General features: G+C 51.6%; 1 protein-coding gene across 4 annotated transcripts in view; it reads left to right on the forward strand.

Moving 5' to 3' along the window:
• Positions 1–20,741, forward strand: part of NACC2 (NACC family member 2) — a 55,977-nt gene extending 35,236 nt beyond the window's left edge. For 3 of the 4 annotated variants that reach the window (XM_066200982.1, XM_066200985.1, XM_066200983.1), the window contains exons 2-6: positions 867–1,790; positions 10,622–10,789; positions 13,463–13,568; positions 13,852–13,949; positions 15,397–20,741. In XM_066200982.1, the coding sequence (XP_066057079.1) occupies positions 929–1,790; positions 10,622–10,789; positions 13,463–13,568; positions 13,852–13,949; positions 15,397–15,899 (1,737 nt within the window). In that variant the 5' untranslated portion in view covers positions 867–928 and the 3' untranslated portion in view covers positions 15,900–20,741. The other variant, XM_066200986.1, reaches the window with a different exon arrangement.
• The last annotated feature ends 419 nt before the right edge of the window (positions 20,742–21,160 follow it).

Genomic DNA, 21,160 nt, shown 5'->3' on the forward strand with positions numbered 1-21,160 from the left:
CTGAAGAGCGGCCGTGGCGGGATGCGGAGCCGCAGCCGCCGCCTCCAGCCCCGGGGGTCGCTCGGAGGATCCTCGCTCCGGTACCCGGGGGCACCGGGCTGGGGGCCGGGGGGGCTCTGCCTGCACCAGGGGCTGGGCTGGGGCTCCCCCCTTGCCCCGCTCGGGATCTGGGGGAGGAAAATAAGAAGACAACTTGGTAGGCGTCTCGCTGCGGCAGGCAGGCAGGCACGTTGGTTTGTTTTATTGGGGCTCAAATATCTGGCTTAATTTGGAGATAAGCCTCGTTTTGTTGGAGGATAAATCTGTTGAGAAAGGGGTTTAACTGTTGAAATGCTCCCTCTTTCTGGTGCAAATGGGAAGATTGCTTTTCAAAGTGCTTTTTCCTGGGAGCTCTCTCTCCGGCAGAGTCCTGTATTTATTTCGGGCAGAATGGCACATTGTTTTATAAATATCTTTTCTGTAGTTTCAACATAGCTGCTGGTTGTTGTGTTTCTTATATAATGCCACCGAGATCTGTCTGACTGCCTTTCCTTCCCTTTACTGTTCTCTCCCATTATCGTTCAGATTTTCCTGCATAAAGTAAAAAAAACCCCGGGGGAATAAATCAGTGGTGCTTATTTAAACAGACCACAACTGGAAGGAAATACTTGCGTTTTTTTGGAATATCCTTTGCCATCCACCCATAGCATCCCCAACGTGGCTCGAAACCATCGATAAGTGATTTTTTTAAGCGATTTGCTTCTCCGCGTTGGCTCTCAGAGCTCTGCTTTGATGTCGGGCGAGGTGGGTTCCTGTGCTCCCTGCCTGCTTTGGTGAACCGTCTAAAAACGTTGCTCCTCTCCTTCCCTGCCTTCTCCGTTTTTCAGATGTGCCCTACTTTGGATATCCCTGCATTGAATGTCTGAGGAGCTCCAGCCGACCCTGAGCCATGTCGCAGATGTTGCACATAGAGATTCCCAACTTCGGGAACACCGTTCTGGGCTGCCTCAACGAGCAGCGGCTGCTGGGGCTCTACTGCGATGTCTCCATCGTGGTGAAGGGCCAAGCCTTCAAGGCTCACCGGGCCGTGCTGGCCGCCAGCAGCCTCTACTTCCGAGACTTGTTCAGTGGGAACAGCAAAAACGCCTTTGAGCTGCCGGGCACCGTCCCCCCGGCTTGCTTCCAGCAGATCCTGTCCTTCTGCTACACCGGCAAGCTGACCATGGCGGCCAGCGAGCAGCTGGTGGTGATGTACACGGCGGGCTTCCTGCAGATCCAGCACATCGTGGAGAAAGGGACGGACTTGATGTTCAAGGTCAGCTCACCCCACTGTGACTCTCAGACCACCATGATCGAAGACCCCAGCTCGGAGCCGCAGAGCCCCTGCAACCAGCTGCAGTCGGCCTCGGCGCCCTACGTCATGTCCCCCTCCATGCCCATCCCGCTCCTGACGCGGGTCAAACACGAGAACCTGGAGCTGCAGGCCCTGCCCGGCCTGCCCGGCAAGCGGCCCCTGGAGCCCGGCGCCCGGGACGGGCCCGGCAGCGCCGGCGGCACCAACGCCGGGCCGCTGAAGCTGTCGCGGGTCTCCTACTACGGCGTGCCCAACCTGGCCACGCTGATCCCCAACGTGCAGCAGGTGCAGTACTCGCAGGGGGAACGCACCAGCCCCGGCGCCAGCAGCATCCCCACCACCGACAGCCCCACCTCCTACCACAACGAGGAGGATGAGGAGGACGACGAGGCCTACGACACCATGGTGGAGGAGCAGTACGGGCAGATGTACATCAAGTCGTCGGGAGGATACTCTGGTAATGGATCTCTCTCTCTCTCTCTCTCTCTCTCTCTCTCTCTCCCCTTGGGTTTTCTGCTGGCTCGCGGTGGTTGTGTGGTGCTGGCCCAGCCACCGTGGGCAGTTTGGGGTTGTTCACCGGGGTTTTGTCTTTCCTTCGTTGGGTTTTGCCCAAATGATAGGCTTGGTGCCTTACCCCGTGCCATCGCTCCCCAACTGGGAGATGCTTTGGATGAGAGGCTGCTTCATCCACCAGGGTCAGCCCAGCCCTTTGTTTTTTGGCTGAGGCTGCCAGCAAGGAGCCTGGTGGTTGCAAGAGCCTGTGGTGGTGACATCCATCCCAAGGTGATGGCTTGAGCCCCGTGGTGGTGACATCCATCCCAAGGTGATGGCTTGAGCCCCGTGGTGGTGACATCCATCCCAAGGTGATGGCTTGAGCCCCGTGGTGGTGACATCCATCCCAAGGTGATGGCTTGAGCCCCGTGGTGGTGACATCCATCCCAAGGCGATGGCTTGAGCCCCGTGGTGGTGACATCCATCCCAAGGTGATGGCTTGAGCCCTGTGGTGGTGACATCCATCCCAAGGTGATGGCTTGAGCCCTGTGGTGGTGACATCCATCCCAAGGCGATGGCTTGAGCCCTGTGGTGGTGACATCCATCCCAAGGCAATGGCTTGAGCCCCGTGGTGGTGACATCCATCCCAAGGTGATGGCTTGAGCCCCGTGGTGGTGACATCCATCCCAAGGTGAGGGCTTGAGCCCTGTGGTGGTGACATCCATCCCAAGGTGATGGCTTGAGCCCCGTGATGGTGACATCCATCCCAAGGTGATGGCTTGAGCCCTGTGGTGGTGACATCCATCCCAAGGTGATGGCTTGAGCCCCGTGGTGGTGACATCCATCCCAAGGTGAGGGCTGAGCTCACCTGCCGTGGGTCATCCATGGCAAGGGGAGCACCAGCCCTTTTGGCCGAGGGCGGGGTGGTCACTTTGGGAGTTGTCTTCTGTCCTGGCTTTTTAGAGTTAGAGTTTCCAAAAAAGTGATGAACGTGGGGTATTTGGAGGAAGGGAGAAGAAAATCAAAATCATTTTTATAGAAGTTAACTAGGAATATCTGCAGAGGAAGGAAAGATGGACTTTTCTCCCCACTGGCTCCCTCCTTTGCCAGCCTTGTCCTGCACGTCACTGTCAGAAAGGGCAAAGCAGTCTGGGGGCTTGATGTTCTTTTATTTCCCCATTAGAAACACAGTGCCCAGAATGAAATAAAATCCCTCTCCAGCCCTTCCAGAATGTGGGATTAAGGGATGAGTGCGAATCCCTCGATGGGCCTCAGACAGAGGAGGCAGCTTCACTTTGGTGGCGCTCGGCTGGGAGCTGCTGCTCAGCCCCAAGGTGGGCACAGGGACACGAGAAGTCCTTTCCCTCCCACTTCCTTGGACACACAGCCCCTTTCCCTGGGCACCTTGCAGGGCTCAGACCCTCCTGAGGAGCCAGGACAGGTGGGATGCACATCCAGGGGGGGCTCAGTTCCGGAGGGGAGATGCCCTCTGGGTGCTGTCCTGTGTGGAAGCAGCTCCCAGCACCCCGCTCAGATGGAGCTGGCAGGGTCCCACAAGGAAGCTCAGCCTCTCAGTGGCCTCCCCGTGGGAGCTGCAGGTGTTTGTGGCAGGTGTTTGATCCTCAGGAGCTCCCCAGGGAGAGACATCTTCCTGCCAGCTCCGGCCGCACGCAGCATCCCCTGGCCTGGAGCTGCTTCCCCTGCTCTGCCTCCTGGAATTGCTGCACTAACGTTGCAAATGTTTTAACTCTGGTTCGTTGAGGAGCTTTCCTCAGAGCCGTTTGATTTTAATCTTCACCAAGGAACAAGATTTGGCAAATAGATGACAATTTTTGTTCCCTACAGCCAGGCTTCCTTAGCACTGAGAGTGGGCTCAGCCCTACACACTGTCCCATCCCATCCCAGGAACAGGAGCTCAGCATCCTCTTGGCACGTTCCCCTGCCAGACAGTGACCAGATAAACAGTGTTTTCCAAGGTTTTCTTTCACCAAGCCATATGAAAAAGAGGGAAAACAGAGCAAAGTTACGATTTTAATATTAGAAATATCTGCTAGGAAAAGTGGACAAGTTGTAGGAAATGAGCTTCAAAAGCCTGAGTGCTTCTCCCTGCCCTGCTTCAGGTCCCAGTGGTGGGGATGGGGCAGGAGAGGAGGGGGATCAGGGGTGGGACAAGGTCAGGGTCTCCTCCATGGCTGCTGTTGGAGTCAGACTGAACAGGAATTGTGCTGTTGCCCACTTTTTTTTGGGTTTATTTTGCTTTTCCCCGCTGTGGTGAGTAACGTGGGTTTGCCTTCGGCGTTATTCCTCGGAGCAGTGGGATTATGCCCTTGGACTGTGTTTTCCATCCCTGTCACGGGGCCAACTCCTGCAGAAACAGAACAAAACCAGTTCAGAAGGCAAGGACAGGACCAGCCCGGGGATGGTGCAGGCAGCAGCTCTGAGGCTGCCCCTAATCCTTGTGGGGCAGGAGTCATCCCTGTTGGAAAAGTGAAAAATCCCAGCAGCTTTCTCAGGTGTCACTGGCGATGCTGCAGCCCTTGTGCCAGAGCTGGGCATCCCACAGCCAAGTTTTCCTGCTTGTTTTCTGTCGGGAGAACCAGGTGGCGATGCCGAGGCCATGCAGGGAAGAGGCAGGTTGTAAGGCTCTAAATATCCCACGTTTCTGCTGAAATTCCTCTTCCTCGCCCGCACCTTTCGAGGGAGTTTCCTGTTTAGAGATAAGCCAGCTATAGGTATCAGCCTTCCTGGAAAAGAGAGCACACGCACACACACACACAAAAAAAAAAGAGATTACAAAAAGTAAGACCTAAGCTGTTCCATTATGGGTCGGACTTGTAGAGCTAACTGTGTTTTAATTACTCGGGATAAACTGTACCCTCTCAAAAGGTGCAGAATAATGAAACCATAAGATGGAAGAGAGAAGGCAGCTAATCCTGCTCCTGGCATGGAGATCCCCACAGCCTCACAAAGGCCTGGGGGAGGGGGGAGCCCTTTAAAATAGGGATTGCCAAGGTTTCCAAGAGCCCTGTTTGTGAAAACAAAAACAAAGCCAAAGAGGAGCAGAGCAGACGAAGCTCTGAATTTCAGAGAGGGCTGCTGGATTTTTTTTTTTGCTCCTTTCTTTTTCTCTGCTTTTTTGTTCCCCATCTCAAGTGTTGGTGCTGGCGAGGGTGTGGTGGGACACTGGTGGTTGATGCTCTTCACCTGCCTTCAGCATCACCCCTTGGAGGGGTCACCAATCCTCCTCTTGCCCCGAGGCCGGGGGTTTTTAATTTATTTTCTTCGCTCTTTTTTGTAGTCAGAACCATTCCAAACCTCCAGAGCTGGATCAGAGCCACATCTCCAACTCATAGAATCCCTAAGGTTGGAAAAGGCCTCCAAGATCAAACTTTGACCACCACGAGCACTGAGTGCCACGTCCAATCGTTCCTTGGGCACCTCCAGGGGTGGGGACTCCCAACACCTCCCTGGGCAGCCCCCTTCCAATGCCTGACCACCTTTTCCATGAAGAAATTCCTCCTGATGTCCAAACCTGACCCTTCTCTGGCGCAGCTGGAGGCTGTTTCCCCTCGGAGGAAACCTGGGAGAAGAGGCTGATGCCACCTGCAGTGGTGGCACCGGTGTGAGGGACCAGGACAAGTGTTGGATTTACCAAAGGACCAGCGGGATGAGGCCAGAATTAAACGCAGAGGGGTCAGGCTTAGCTCTTGGCAGACAGGGTGGCAGCTGGGGGTAGGAAAAGGTGCCTCAGTTCCCCCACCCCAGGCTCTGGCCAGGTTTGGTGGCCGCGGTGTCACCGGCGCCGTGCCGGGCTGGCGGCACTGCGGTAAAATGGCTCCTCGCTCCCATAACTAGGTCTGGCTGTGGAGGAACATGTGGGCCTCGAGGACACGAGCGAGACTTAATGAGGTTTTTCCAGCATCTGATCTGAGGAACGCACAACTCCAGAAAATATTAAACAAAAGCAAAAGTATTTTTATCCCTGTTAATTACAGCGTCGTGGGCCTGAGCTGAAGTGGGTTTCAGCAGGACTTGCAGATGCTCGGCGCTTTTCTGCGCCGAGCCACGTTCTTGTCAGTCAGCTCTCTCTGCTGAGCAGATGCAGTTAATTTAATTTTGACAGGCACCAGCGAAGTTGTGCGAGGGTCCGTCCTCCTCCCCTGCTCCTGCTGCACCGGTTTGCAGGGAAAAGGGGAAAAAAAAAAAAACCTTCATGCAGCAAATGGCTGGAATGTAAAGGCTGGACTTGAAAAGTTACGAAATCCCGAACTGACGGGAGCACACTTCATTAAAAATTCATCTAAAATAGCCATTATAGAACAGTTGTGGTAATTAGCTGAGAGAATAGTTTTCTCTCCTGGCCTCTGATTCCTGACAGTAAAGGAAAGAGGGCAAGGAACAACCCAGAATCCCAAATGATGCAGCCCCGTGCAGCATCCCGAGCGGAGGCCGGGCACGACGCGCTGCAGCGACGTAAATCACGGCTGTGACGCCGGCTGATTGCAGCGGGATGGAGCAGCTGCCTGCCACTGCAGGGACAGCGACCTGACCCCGCAAGCTCCCACTTGTCCCTGTGGTTGGCCAGGCTGTGCACAGGGAGGATGCTCAGCAGCAAAGAGCTCGTGGATTTTAAGGAAACGAAGCGGGCAAAGGCTGCGCCGGTTATCCGCCGGAGCGCTTTTTTTTTTTTGTTGTTTTTTTTTGCAGAGGGATTTCAAACACCTGGAAACTGCTGCAAAGGCAGGGTGTGTGTCTTTATGTGGCAACTGGTCGCAGATTGATGGCCTTGGAGGTCTTTTCCAACCTGGGTGGCTCTGTGGTGGCACTGCCCCGTCCCGACCCCGGCACAGTCAGAGCTGAGCCCCACGCCGGGGGCACTCAGCCTCTGGCCTTTTTTGGCATTAAACTCCCAGCCCCAGTTTTCCTCACTCTGAGCCACAGATGTTTAATTTTAGGCTGGCAGATGTTTCACTCCTGGCTGCGATCTGAGGCGAAGGCAAGATAGGGGTATTTATAAACCAGTAATATTTTTCCTATACTAATTCCAGATTACCTCCCTGTATAAATAGGTCACAAATCAAACGGCCACGTTTCAGTGCGTGGGTATAAATGTACTCTTTGGGAAATGTAAACTCTCCCCGTTGGGACTCTGTGATGGATCTATCCCGTGGTGCTTGCGTGTGTCCTCTGCTACAGGTTTACATCTGCAGCAGATGCTGCTGATGCTGAGGCTGGGGAGGGGAGATATTTTTGGGGTGGTTGGTCCCACCGCCAGTGGAAAATAGGCTGATGGGAGAGAAATGCTGTTAAAATATTGCTGTTTGAAAAGAGACTTCTGGCCGTGTAGGGGACGGGGAAGAGCCATCCATGTGTTTGCATCCATGGTGGAGCAGGTGGAGATGGGTTCTCAAGGCTTTTGCTGCAGGGTTACGTGTTGGGGCTCTGCAAACATCAATTTTTGGGTGAGGCTGCATCCCTCTGATCTTTCTGTATCTCCAAACTCCATTCCTAAACCAGAAACAGTTACCCACAGGAGAACCTTGATGCTTATGTGCAGTTTGGAGAACCCAAACTGCTGGGAACTGGGGGTTCCTGACTCAGTTTGAAGCCCTGCTGTTAGGATTGTCGGGAGCTAAGGAGATAAGTGAGTGCTGGGGCCAGGTGTGTGTCCAGCAATTCCCAGGCGCTCACCTGAGCAGCCCATCTGCCCCCAAAAACGCCTCAGGTGGGACATGCAAAAATCCCAGTGTCACCAAACCATCCTGGGCTCAGCACTAAGGTGCTGTGTGGGACCTCTGGAGCGGACAGTGTGTTTTAGGGATAAAGGAGGACACGTGCCCCAGCATCCTGCAGAGCCTGGAGCCATGGGGCATGGACCAGTGAGGTGGTTTGAGGCTGTTCCTTCAGCCAAAATATCCAGGAAAAAAATGGATATTTCCCATTCTGCACCACCTGTTGCAGCTGCAGCATCCCGCTCAGTTCGGGATAAAAGCGTATATCCAAACAAATAAAATATTCCAGTGTTTGGCTGGCAGCTCTCGTGGCTTCCTCTGTAATGATTTCCTGCCCCTCTCTGCTGGCTGGGAGCTCCTTTCTTGTTGAGGAACAAAACTGTATTTAACAATACTTGCCATTGTTTGCCCTTTCATTCAAAGGGAAGGAGCCGCTGCCCTCTGAAGATACAAATTAATTAGAAGCGAATACTCTCCTGTTCTCCGGAGCAGAAAGGCCAAACAGAGTGGCTTTCTTTGGAAACGTGGGACCAGAGTGGCTCTTGTGTCCTGCTCCTTTACATAACTGATTGCTATCTGCCCAACGGAGGTGCCACAGAAAGCCCCAAACCTCTTTTGGTTCGGTTGATTTTGTGCTCATGCAAAAACAAAGTCCCCCAGAATGATTCGTGGCCGTGTTCAATGAGGGATTTATGGACAGTGAGCCTGCAGGACAGATGTGACCAAAACCCAGCGGTGGGTTGAGTTGCACTTGGTCTTTTTAGCTGGGTTTTAGTTTGGTTTGTGAAGTATTTGATTTCACAGGGAGGAATAGAAACCTCTCCGTGTCTTCGCGTTTAGGGAGTGAAATGTCTTCAGAATCAAAGAATTTCTTCGAGCCAGGACTGTCCCCAGCCTGTCCTGAAAAGCTGCTGTTCTTTCAGGAAAGAGGTTTGACACCAAATCCTTCAAAATTTCTTCAGGGAGGGAGAACAAATGCAGTGCTCATGCTGGTCTTTCTCTTCCCTGCCTCGTTAGTGCTACTGTAGGATCCCTTTGGCCTCCAAATTTGGGGTTTTATGGAATGTTTCCCCCTGGAAGATGCCTTTATATCACTTAAAAAATACCTGGAGGCCTCTAATCAGAGAGTCCTTGCAGGATTCTGCTTCCCTTCAGCAGCTCCACTGCTTTTTGGGTGCCGATGGGTATTGGCCTGAGCCATTGGTTAAAGGAAAAATGAAATATTAAAAATTCAGTTTGAATAACCTGGGCAGAGCCCTGTGCTGGGGTGGGATTGTGTAGGTCACATACACGGCTCCTAGGGGTTGTGTGTTTAATTTTGCCTCCGGGAGCTGACTGAGGTGTCCCTTCCTCCCCTCGAGCTGCCCCTGCCTTGCCAAAAAGCCAAGAGGGAAGGACAGCAGAGCAGGACTGGTTCCTCCATACCCACTGTCCCTCTGCTTTGGGTTTCTTTTCGCTGGAAAATATCAATATTTAACTGGATATGGTTTGTTTATCACTCTTTAAAAGCCTCAGAATAGAGCTGGTCTTTGAGATTCTCCCTCAGCAGGAGTTGACCCCCATCTCCAACGGGACCTTGGATCTGGATGCTTGGGAACGTTGGGAATATTGCAGCCGGGAATGCCAATGGCACAGACCCTGCACAGATAACGGGGCTGTGATGTTTAAAAACACCCCCGTGAGTTGTTCTGCTGCTGCTGGGTCCTGACTCCCTGAGCAGGGGCCATCCCCCAGGTATTCCAGAACCTCTCCTGGCATTCCTCAGGGCCAGAGGGAGCCGTGAGGGTGGGGATGCTCCCGGAGCCTGCGATAGGATGCCACGGCCCAGCACGGCACCGCGGGCATGTCCTACTTAGAACACTGCTCCCTTTGTCCCCCGAGCCATCACCCTCGGTTACTGCAGCAACAAGTCTGCAAAACTTGTTATTTTATCTGCCGAGAGGAAAAGTGGCCCCCAGGACTCCGGGATAATCGCAGGAAAAGGCACCTCTGGAGCAGGAGACATTTTGAGTTCAGAAACGCCCGTCGCTGGGGTTTCTGCTTCTCTCAGTGGTCGCAGATACTCGAGCGCAGAGCTGGGTTTGGGGGTTGTACGTGGCACTTGAGCAAACAGTTTTGGGGGGAAAAGGTGGCTCGTGGTAGAGCTGGGCTGCAGTTCAGCCCTGCAACTGTTCCCACCGCGTCCTGAAGTTGATGCGCGTGGTCAGCCCTCGTTGCTGTCGGAAATTGTCATTTGAAGCAATCCGGTGGTCTGGGACTGTGAATGTGCTGTACAAGCCAATCCTCTGTGTGCCCACGACACCCAGATGTGGAGGTGCTGGCAGGACAGCCCAGTATTTCCAGCTTTTCCCTGCGACTGGCTGCTCCTGGGCAGTGGTGGGCCCTGGGGATGGTGCATCAGAGCGAGTTGGGAAAAGCTGGTATTTTGGTTTTGAAGCTACATCTTAATAACAATTTTTGCCTTGTTGGTGGGGGCTTCTCTTGTTACTGAGAGGAAAAGCTGGCCTGCAGAAGGCAGAGGAAGAGGAGGTGGGCTGGAGGGGGCTGGTGGTTGCATCTCAGGAGAGGCTCTGGTGACCTTTCTCAGAGCAGGGCTGTCTGCAGGGTCTGGATTTTTACTTCAGCTGGAAAAAGCCGTCAGGAGAAGGAATGATGGAACTGCTGCAGCTGTTCATCAAACTGGGGCAATTTACTGTCTGTTTAGAACCCCCTGGTGAAGTTCCTGCCACCCTTCTGGGGTGTTTGGGGCAGCAGCTCCGTGTGCTGCGCTTGCAGAGCGATTCCAGCTGTGCAGAGCTGTCCATTTTCACTAATGATTGACTCAGGAGAAGTTAAAGCATAATTAGACTCTAAGAACCCCTCTTGCAGAACCTGAGACTGCCGTGGAGAGGGAGACCAGGGGATTTTCCCAGGCTTTCAGGTTGCCCCACGGCTGGATGCGGTTGGACGTCTGGCGGAGGGGATATTCCCAACTGCTGCGTGAAGAAGCCAAACCCCGACCTCCTGTCAGCGTTGTGCCTTGCACGACGAGCTATTTTAACAGTCTTCCCTTTTGATTTTGAAGTGGCCCAAGAGAAGCCAGAGCAGATCCCCCTGGAGAACCGCTCGTGTGTCCTGATCCGCCGGGATCTGGTGGCTCTCCCCGCCAGCCTCATCAGCCAGATTGGATACCGCTGCCACCCAAAGCTCTACTCGGAGGGAGACCCTGGAGAAAAACTCGAGCTCGTTGCAGGTAACTTGCCTTTAGAATGCCTTTGGTTGGCTGCTGTTTTCCTTCTGGGCTTGTGTTCTCCATCTTGCTGCAGCCGTGCCTCTCGCGTGCCCTTGCTGTGTCTTTCTGGATGATTCGTCACCAGTCGTCTTTTCGAAAAGTTCCGAGTTTCCTTTAATTCGCTGATAGGGGGGGGGAAAAAAAAAAGTGTCATTAACAGGATTTATTCAATTGAATTAATTTAGCATTTTAATTGAATTCTGCAGCTTGTGTTCTTCCTGCTCGGTGTGGCTGCAGCGAGTGTGTTTTCGTTTAGAATCACAGATTTAAAACCCACCCCCAAAAAATTTCCACATGGTAAGATTTACAAAGCAAAGGAGATAAAATTTGTGTCGGCGAACGGGCTTTGAAAAGCCTGTAAAAGTTTTTTTATAAATTTACTGAGTGGTCAAACGCTGCGGCAGGAGGAGAAGGAGTTGGGTTTGGTCCTTTCTTCTGTCTTTATTTTCATTTTGGGGGGGAATTTACGATGCTGAGGGAATTTACTCCTTCTCTATAAAAGATTTCTGGCCAGTGTGAAGTGGAAGATGGTGCTTTTTAGACAGTGTAGAGCAGGATGAAGGTGGCTGTGCCAGCCCAGGCAGCCCCAGCACTGCACAGAAAGTGTTTAATTGGAGTGACCAGGTCAAATTCCAGTGGGAATAACCATATTCTGCTTTTAGAAGTTTCCCCCCAGCTTTACTTTGCAGTGGCCTGGCTGTGGGTTTTCTCCTTGGCTGTAGCTGTGTGGGGTTGACTGGGCAGGACATCCCAGACCTGCCCCAGGTGGGGAGGTTTAATTAATCCCTGCCAAGCCCTTGGTCCAAAAAGGACATGTGGCAGCACAGCCCCTCCAAATCAGTTGTTCTTCTTCCCTTCCAGTCATTTCTCTCTTGGTGACTGGCATGATTTCATTCCCAGTCTGTAGAAGGAGTCAGGATTTCAGGGGATGCCCACAAAGGTTTGCAGCTGACGGAGGACGGGACTTTGATGGAAGGCAAAGCACAGTGTACAACCACAAGTATTTATTTTGTATTTGGAATATTCATTTGGTACCCATTTCCATTTAATGTGAGACTTCTTAAAACCATCAAGTGGCGCAGGTTATTTTCACAGTGAGAGCTGCAAATTGGCTTGAGGCAGCTCTGCTTGATTTACATTTTTCAATCTGGGAAAAAAAAGTAGATTAATATCACGAACCGATAGTGGCTGCCCGGTTATTTTTCATTTATTAAAGTGAAGTTCCCCTCGGTGGTGGCTGGTGTTTGCTCTGATGCCTTATCTCCTAAAACACAAAATAAACCCCCCTAATTCCTGTCTCAGACCTGGAGGGGGGAGCTTGATCCTGCCCTGAAAGTTTTCCTCAACTCTCCAAGTGGGAGTGTTTTCCTTTTGTTTCTGGTTTTTTTCATGCCACAATTGATTCCGCACATTTGAGCAGCCCTCTCTGAAAAAGGGTCTTTAACAAGGCTTGCGGTCACCACAGCACATCTGAGGGAGGGACTGAGGCTGTTACTCAAAAAAAACCCCAAAAAACCCCCCAAAAAACCAAAAAAAACCCAAAACAAAACAAAAAAAACCCAGAAAAACTCATTAGATGGAAGAGAGTACGTGGAAAATTCCTGGTGAGACGTGGCATGGCTCAGAGATCCAGAGTGATGCTGGATCCTGGGGCAGGGTGAGTGGCCTGGCGTGCCTCTGGTGCCAGGGGAGGTGCAGAGGCTCAGGCTCGGGGGCTGCCCTGAGCTCCAGCTCCATCCAGAAGCTCAGGGACAATCATCTTCCCTGGAAATCCAGGAAGAGATATTACTTCTCCAGCAGATGTTTTTATATCTTGAGAACGGAGCGTGTTCTGGATCCAGCTATGACCCATTATTTAATCTTAATTAAAAGCAAATACCAAAAAAAAAAAAACACCCTCTCATGTAACAGAGTGCTTGAAAAATGGGATAACCTCTCCCTGGAAGCGATGCCGAGGCAGGAGCGGCTTGGTCTGTGAGCAGAGTAAAAAAGGTTTGATATAAAACCTGCTGTAAAGCACTGCCAGACCTCTGGATGTGTCCAGCTGCTTTGCAGAGGGTTCCTTTCTCTTCCAGAAAACATCCTTAAAGGCAGCATGTTCAAAGGCAGCAGTTCCTGTGCATTAGGAGGAAAATTCCCTGCTCACCAGAGGTATCAAGAGGTGATGGGCTGGGGTTTTGGAAGCAGTTAGATCTGTAACCAAGTACCTCTTTCTGTGCTAGATGAGGTTTTTCTCTTTCATTTCCAGCTCTGTGTTCTACAGTCTTGCACTGGAAAAAAAAAAAAAAAAAGGGAAAAGGCCAAATGGATTGGGGTTTTCTCGCTTCAGAAAGAATGAATTATCGGGTCTGTACATACAGAATCACAGTGTAAGCCTTGCACTGTGTGCATTGGGGAGAAAATAAGAATCCTTTCATTTGATTCCCGTAGACTTCCTGCCTGTGCAGATTAAATAAGGAGTTGCTATTGCCTAGGCCTTGCCGAGGCCCCAAGGATTGGTCAGGGTTTTCCAGAAATCCCGCTGTCCTTGTTGCAGCGGGTGAAGATCAGGTTCCCACCAGCGAGGAGGAGCTGTTGGCGGCTCTCTGGGTGCGCCAGGGGCTCATTTTGGATTGTCCCTCTCCCCCCTTGCAGGCTCAGGCGTTTACATCACCCGGGGGCAGCTGATGAATTGCCATTTATGTGCTGGTGTCAAACACAAGGTCCTGCTGAGACGTCTCCTGGCCACCTTCTTCGATCGGTACGTCCCTGTCCCGCTGCTCCTCGTGCTGTCCCCAGGGCTTCATTCCCTTCCTCTCCCATGGATTTAACCCTGCGTCCCGAGCGCTCCATCCTCTGCGCTCAGCTCTGTGCGGTTTCCTTATGATGCTTGAAAGCTTTATCCCATTTCCGTGCGCATTTCCCGTTCCTCGCTTTCAAATCCCGGTGATCCCTCCAGCAGAAGCTGAAGGGAGGAGGAGGGCAGGGCAGTGGCTGGGCCCTGATCCCCTCCCCAAGGATCTCTCCCTTTGCCTTCCCCACAGGAACACTCTTGCCAACAGCTGCGGAACTGGAATCCGGTCCTCCACGAGCGATCCCAGCAGGAAGCCCTTGGACAGCAGGGTCCTCAATGCAGTCAAATGTAAGGAGAGGGAAGCTCTGCTGCTGGGGTGGAGCCTGGCCCAGCCCCAGGCAGGGATGGCCGCTCTGTTGTGTGGTGATGGTGGAATTAGGATGTTGGGAAATCGATTTGTTTTTTAGTTCGCATCGTTTTTTGATTGCCCAGAGAAGCTGTGGGTGGGATCTGTTCTCCATCAGCCACTTCCCCTGCAGTCACCTGTGGATACCTGGAGCGGTTTGGGTTAGGAGGTGCTGGAAAGGGAGGAGCTGAAGGCTGGAGGAAACCCTGAGGGGTGACAGAAAATCTGTTTGCCGTGGGCTTCATGTGCAGTGAAAACCACCGTGTCCTCTCACCCTGGCTGAATTCTGGGGAGCAAATCTCCGTGTCAATATTACTGTGCTGGAAAACAAAACTCCAAGCAAATTTTTTAATTTAGTTTTTAAGGTTTGGAAGAGCAATCCTTCCCCTCTCTAATTGTTAAATCCAAGGGCCTTCCAGCTGCCCTGGGAGATCTGTGGCATCTGGGCAAAAGGGATGAGAGGGCAGATGTGCAGTAATGTGGTTGAACATGGTGGAGTCAGCTCCAGGTTCGCAGTTTTACCCCGGAGAGTCCCAGCTCTGGACTTTCCATCCATGGTCCTTCCTGAAGGGGCCTGGAAGGGCATTGCTGTGGTGTGCCAGGATGTAGGACGGGTTCCTCCTGCCTGGATTTCTCCCTGTGCACGACCTTTAGCTGACAGTTACTCACCGTGGCAGTTCCTTGGATGCTGCTCTGTAACATCAGGGGCTTGGCTCTCACAGGGGAGCAGGGCACGAGGGATTGCAGGGCTCCTGCAGCTCCCAGCTCCTGCTGGCTCCCAGTGGATGTGCCAGCAGAGGGATGTCGGAGCAGCCAGGCTGCTGGTGGCACGAGGAGAGGGACAGGCAGAGGACAATCCCTTGGGCAGCCCCTCGGCTCTGACATTCCCTGCAGCGCCGTGGGTTTAGGAGCTGCTGCTGGGGAGTTTGTGGGGTCTTTTCTCTGTGTGTCCACCTCTGCTCTGGCCATCCCCACGTGCTGTGGCTGCGGGTGCCAGCTCTGGGGCTCCCCATGGAGTGAGGGGCCCTTCTCCATGCCCCTCTGCCACCTGGGCTGTTTTGTGTGGTGAGCTTAGGTCCGTGGTGAAGCTCCACTCCCACCTGGGAGTCCAGGATCACGTTTGAAGCCTGAGCTCTGTGTCTCCCTGTCAGTGTATTGTCAGAATTTCGCCCTGAGCTTTAAGGAGAGCGAGATCCCCCCTTCTCCATCCCCGTCCCTCTGCCACCTTCTGTTTTTACCCCTTTCCTGGTCATGTCTCCAGCTGAGGAGCTTTGTCTGTGTGGAGAGCTCAGCTCCATGGGTGAAGCTCCGCTCCCACCTGGGAGTCCGGGATCACTTCTGTGCCACTCCCCCTGAAGCCTGAGCCCCCGTGTCTCCCTGTCTTTGCAGTGTATTGTCAGAATTTTGCCCCGAGCTTTAAGGAGAGCGAGATGAACGTGATCGCGGCCGACATGTGCACCAACGCGCGGCGCGTCCGCAAGCGCTGGCTGCCCAAGATCAAATCCATGCTGCCCGAGGGGATGGAGATGTACCGCACCGTCATGGGCTCCTCCACAAACACTGTCCCCCTGGAGCCCCCCGACTTCCAGCCCAACACTGCTCAGGTCTTCGAGCAGCGCATCTATGCAGAGAGGAGGAGCGACTCGGGGACTATAGTAGCCTTGAGAACTAACACAGTGAATGTAGAGCTGAGCAACGGATCCAACCAGTCCTTCGAGCAGAGCGAGGACGCCGAAGGCGCCGGCTCCGTGATCCAGGAGGCAGCTGCCACAGATGCCATGGCATCGGAAACCCAAAGCACTCCCCAACCTTTTGAACAAGGTTCGGGCTCTTCCAGCCGGCCCGAAACCCCCGTGAGGAGACAAGATGGTACTTATGGAGGGACTTTATAAAGAGAGCAAACATTTCATGACCTATAAGGGATCTGTAATACTAAAGCTGCTTGCATGCATTACTAATACAAAACAAAACAAAAACAAAAAAAAAATGTGATCAAGCCACTTACCTACTGAACTGCTACTGTTGCCTGAAAAAAATGTGATTTTTATTCTGCTTGTATTTAAAATTTATGAAGGAAATAATCGCATTCGTTATACTGTAAACGACTAGGTCTGTGGCGACCTACTTAAAAAAATATTGGGCTCCTTTTTTGATATTCCTGAGGTTAGTCTATAAGATTGTAGCTTTTTCTTTTTTTTTTTTTTCTTTTTTTTTCCTTTCCTTTTTTTCTTCTTTTGTTTTTTTTTTTTGTTTTGTTTTTTTTTCGTTTGTTTGTTTTAAGAAGGGGAGGAGAAAAGCTAGCCACCCCCCACCCACCACCACCACCCCGTCATCACCCCATCCATCACTCAGCTCAGAAGTAAAGCCATCGTTAACCTTGTCCTCTAAGGAGAGTTTTGTCGCTGAACAGGAAAGCGAGGTGTGTTCGGGTGCAGGTGCTGTGACTGGCCGCGTTTGTCTCGGGAAAGGGCTCGAGCCAAGTGGGATGGGCTGGGGGAAATCGTGACAGTGACGGTGACCAGATCCCTCTGGAGATCAGGGGGAGCCCTGGCCGTGGGTGCTGTTGTCCCGGGGAGTTTCCCGCGGCTCCCTGGAGCGGGGATGGTTCAGGCTGGCACGTGTCGGGAGGACTGCGTGGGATGCAGGTGGAGAGCCTGGCCGCCGTTGTGGTCGTGGTCTGGTTTTTGCCCAATATTGGCTGGGTTTGGGTTTGGTTTCTCTCTCCCTCCCTCCCTCCCTTCCTCCCTCCCAGCCACTCCTTTTCCTTCGCTTCTCCGTGTTTGCACCTTGCCGTCTGTCCCCGCTCCTGGGCGGCCGGGCTCTGTCACCCCTCTGCACCCCAGGGCGTGCAGGTCCTGGGGCACCTCCTGGGAGGGGAGGAGCCCCCGCTCAGCCTGTGAAGGGATTTAGGGAGGAATCTGAGCATGGAGAACGCCTTGTTCTTGCTCCCAAGGGCACAGAGTCGGGGCAGCATCCGCACCAGAGGCAGAGATCACCCTCTGCCCCCTCCCTCCTCCCCAGGCCAACCAGGCTTTTTAAAAATTTGGAGTGCATTGGATGGAAAAATTAAAAGAAAAAAAAAAATGAGCTCTGTGCCCTTCTGTGAAGAGGTTTTGAGGAGGAGGAAGCGCTTTGCCTCCTGCTCCTCCTCCCGCAGGCCCTTCTGGGGAAAACCCAATGTGGAGTTACTTGTCTTTATTTTTGTTGTTGCAGGCTGATGTCCCCAGGCTGCGGTGGCTTTGGTGGCCTCGGGGTGGGACCTGCGGGTGTCCCTGGAGCCTGATGGGCAGCAGGTACCTGCTCTGTCCCTCGCCTTTCCAAACCCCAAAGTGACCAGGATCTGTCCAGAGGGACACCGCAGCTTCCCCCGGGGTGCTGGGGCCAGGCTGGGGGGTCCCACGGGGATGGCACTGCATCCCCGCCAAGGGATGGGGACAGCGCCCTGAAAGCCAAGTTTGGCTTTTTCCTTTTTTTCTTTTGATTTGTTTTCCTTTCCTTTTGTAATGGTGATTATTTTTACTGTGACTTAACGACCTGCTTTAATGACACTTGCAGCTTGTTCTTTAACACGTTCGGGACTAGGAACAAGGTGCACCGAGAGTCACTTTTTGGCTGCTGTGGCTGTGCTCCTCTTTTCTTTCCTGCTTCCATTCCCTAATCCAGACAGCGCTTTGCTCAGGGTTTTCTTCCTTCTTTGTATTTCCATTGGGAAAGGGGGAGCGGGGAGAGGATAACCCAACTTCTTTGGCCATTTGTTTTGTTTTCTTTGATACTTGAAGCAGTTTTTTGCATCGTAAATGACGAGGCTGCCCAGCCTGTGCCGCTGCTCCTGACACAACAACTCGGTGATGTGGGGCGGTCCTGCCCCACGTCAGGTTTTGGGACAGCTTTTTTTTTTTGGGGGGGGGGGGGGACTGTGACGCCCCAGACCAGGTTTGGGGGGCTGGTGCAGGTGCAGAGGTGTGGGATGCTTCGGAGAAGTGGGAATGGGCACGGCTCTATTTGCACTTTACCCACATCACTGAACAAACCCGGGGACCACGGGCTGAGCTCGGGGTGGGGTTTGTCCCCAGCCATCCCTGGGGACACGGAGCAATCCCTTGGCCCTGGGGTGTCCCCATGCCCCCCCCAGGTGCAGCTCAGCCACCTTGGTGGGGCTCAGGTTTGACTGAGGACCCTCCTGATCCCCAAAATTCTTTGGGTTTGCCAAAAGTTTGAGGGCGAAGCTGGGAGCGGCTCCGGGCTCTCCCGGAGATCAAAAGTCGTCCCTTGTGTGTGTGTGTCTGTGTGCATATATATAAATATAAATATAGAGAGAAAAGATATTGCCGAGGGTTCTCCCTCCTCCTTTTTGGCACTTGCTGGGGGTGGGGAGCAGGCTGAGCCCCCCGGCCGGGGGCTGCACTTGGCTGGAGGGATTAATTCTGGACCAAACCTGTTCCCAGACAGCCGGGGGGGCCACCGGGGGGGCAGCAGCAAAGTACTTGAATGGCTTAGGACAGAGAGTCTGGAGAGAGTCAAGTTGCACAGTGAAAATATATATTTTTATACCTAGCACAACTTCCTGTATATTTTGGGGTTTTGGGGTTTTTTTTCCTTTCTTTTTATTTTCTTTCCTTTTCCTTTTTTTTTTTCCTCTTTTTCTTTTTTTTTTTTTCCTGATTTGGGTTTGTTTTATTAATTATTATTATTATTATTATTAGGAAGGCAAACTTCTAAAATGTGAAGGGCGTTGGGTTTTTCCTTATCTGGTAGATGAGGGCAAGCATTTTGCACTAATGTTTCCTGTGTGTGGAGGATTAATGATATGTTTGAAAATGTTGTATGGTAATGATTGTATTCTTCCAAGGAAAAAAAAAAAAAAAGGCAAAAAAAAAAATAACCCCTTAAAACTGAATGTAAGGTGAGAACAGAGCAGTCCATCGATTGTATGCGGCTTTCCTGAGTGCCTTAGAATTTTTTGATCATTTTTTTTCCAAGGAAAACAGATTAAGAAGATCAGATCATAACCGACTCCTTCCTCCTCTTTGTTTACGACACTATTTTAAATTCTAGAATATTTGGGGCTGCTTTATAATGTGAATAGGAAACTGCATTCATCTAGGTCTGACCGTGTAAAATCAGAGCATCAGTATTTATGGTATGTCTGCACCTTTATTCTTATGCTTGACTATTAGCAATATTACCTGTATATTCTATATCTAAAGTTATACCAAGCACCTTTTAACGAGCGCAGCGTGTAAAAGCACCCGAGTTTCCCCCCTTCCCCCCCCGCAGCTGCCAATAGCGTAGGACCAGCTCCTCTCCTCCTCGTTAGCGCTAATTAAAAACACCGCTTTGCCGAGGGGCTGCATGACCCTCTGCCACCTCCCCCCCTCCTTCCCCCCGGCGTCCCCACGGGCCGGTGGTGACACGGTGACAATTCCCCACCTTTCCCGGCGCTCAGGGGGTTGTGATTTCCCTCGGGGAAATCGCCCGGAGGATGCGGGGTGGGAGGCGAGCCCAAAACTGGACCTGCCCCCGGGCTTTGGGGAGCAGAGAGCGCTCCGCGGTGTCACCCAGGGGATGTCCCCAGCCCTCGTCTCCCCCCGGGGTCGTGCTCAGATCCCTCGGTTTGGTTTTGGTTTGGTTTTTTTGGTTTTTTTTTTTTCTGGAAATCGCTCGCTGCGAATGGAGAAGGACCCCCGTGGGAAGCCGGGCTGAGCCCCGGAGTGTCCCCGGAGTGTCCCCAGCTGTCCCCTCACCCCATGGCCAGTCCGCAGCCATCCCGGGATTCAACTGCTGTTCCAAGTGTTCCTGCTCTCCAAACCGTGCTGGGAGCAAGCGAGGGGGGGGGGGGGGGGCGAGTGGGACACGCTCACATTGGAAACCCCTCCACTCCTCCTCGAGTTTCTTCCGCTGTTAAAAAAACAAACAGCAACGACAACAACAACAACAACAAAAAAAAGCGTTTTGCACACACACAAAAATTTTAAAAAAAAAAAATCGTGGTTTTTATGTCAAGGTTAATAAATAAATAAAGAAAAGCCAAAACTTGCAATACTATTTTTAGCAGACGAGAATAAAGAAAAAGTAAATAAATAAAATAATTAATAAATAATAATAAAAGAAAGAAGAAAACAACTGAGTATAAATGTATAAATATTTTTGACTTGAACATTTGGATGGCACTTGATTCAAATAGAACATTAATCCTTTGGACGGAATGTTTGGGGAAAAAAAAGGACTTAAAGTACAAGGTTGTTTTTAAAGCGTCTTCATAGGGTATTAAGTAGTACTGTAATTCATGACTGTTAAAAATACTTTCTGTGCTGTAAGGAAATCTCACAGTACCACTGAATTATGTTCCTCAGCTGTCTCAGCCACGAACGATGCTAGCTTCTTTTTTTTTTTCCCTTTAATTTTATTTTATTTTATTTTTTATCGTGCATTATTCACTAGTATTTATGTGCTCTTACTCTGTATAGTTCAGACTGTTATTTTGTAGCCATGGCTGACACGATATATCAGTAACTAAAAAAAAAAAAGAGAGAAAAGATGAAGACCACCCCCCCCCCCCCGAGCTGGAACTGTGCTCATAGCTGTTTTCATATGATGAAAAAAAAATCCATTTAAAAAATACAAAACAAACAAACAAACAAAAAAAAAAACCTACCCAATGTGATCATTAATTGTAAAACGCTTTGTAAAATTCACATTTACAAAATAATAAAGTAAATTACAATTAAAAGGTTTCCTTTGCTCTGTTCTCTGTCTTTCTGGGTGGTGGGGAGTGTTAAGCAGGGGGTTGTTAATAGATGCTGAAGGGGCTCTGGTGGCTCAGGCTCCACTTCAAGGTATGAAACAACCTCCAGATTTGACCAATTGAAAGGTTTTGCCCAAATTTCGGGATTTCGGAGTTCCCTGCACTGCCCTGGGCTCTCTCCCCACCTCACCTGATGTGTTTTGGACATCTTTTGGCTTTTTTACCTGGACACAGCACACACTCCTTCTCTTCCTCCCTCCGCACTTACTTATAAAGAAACCTAACATTTGTTGTTATTATTATCATCATTTAAAACTGAAAATTTGCAGCGCTCCCAAATCAGTCTGGGGCTTTGCCAGAGAGTGAGGCCGAGACCGGAGGACGCAGCAGCAGCTGAAATGCTCCACT

Source organism: Chamaea fasciata, unplaced genomic scaffold (assembly GCF_029207755.1).
Source record: "Chamaea fasciata isolate MVZ Bird 193981 ecotype frontalis unplaced genomic scaffold, bChaFas1.0.hap1 SCAF_20, whole genome shotgun sequence".
Classification (NCBI taxonomy): domain Eukaryota; kingdom Metazoa; phylum Chordata; class Aves; order Passeriformes; family Sylviidae; genus Chamaea; species Chamaea fasciata.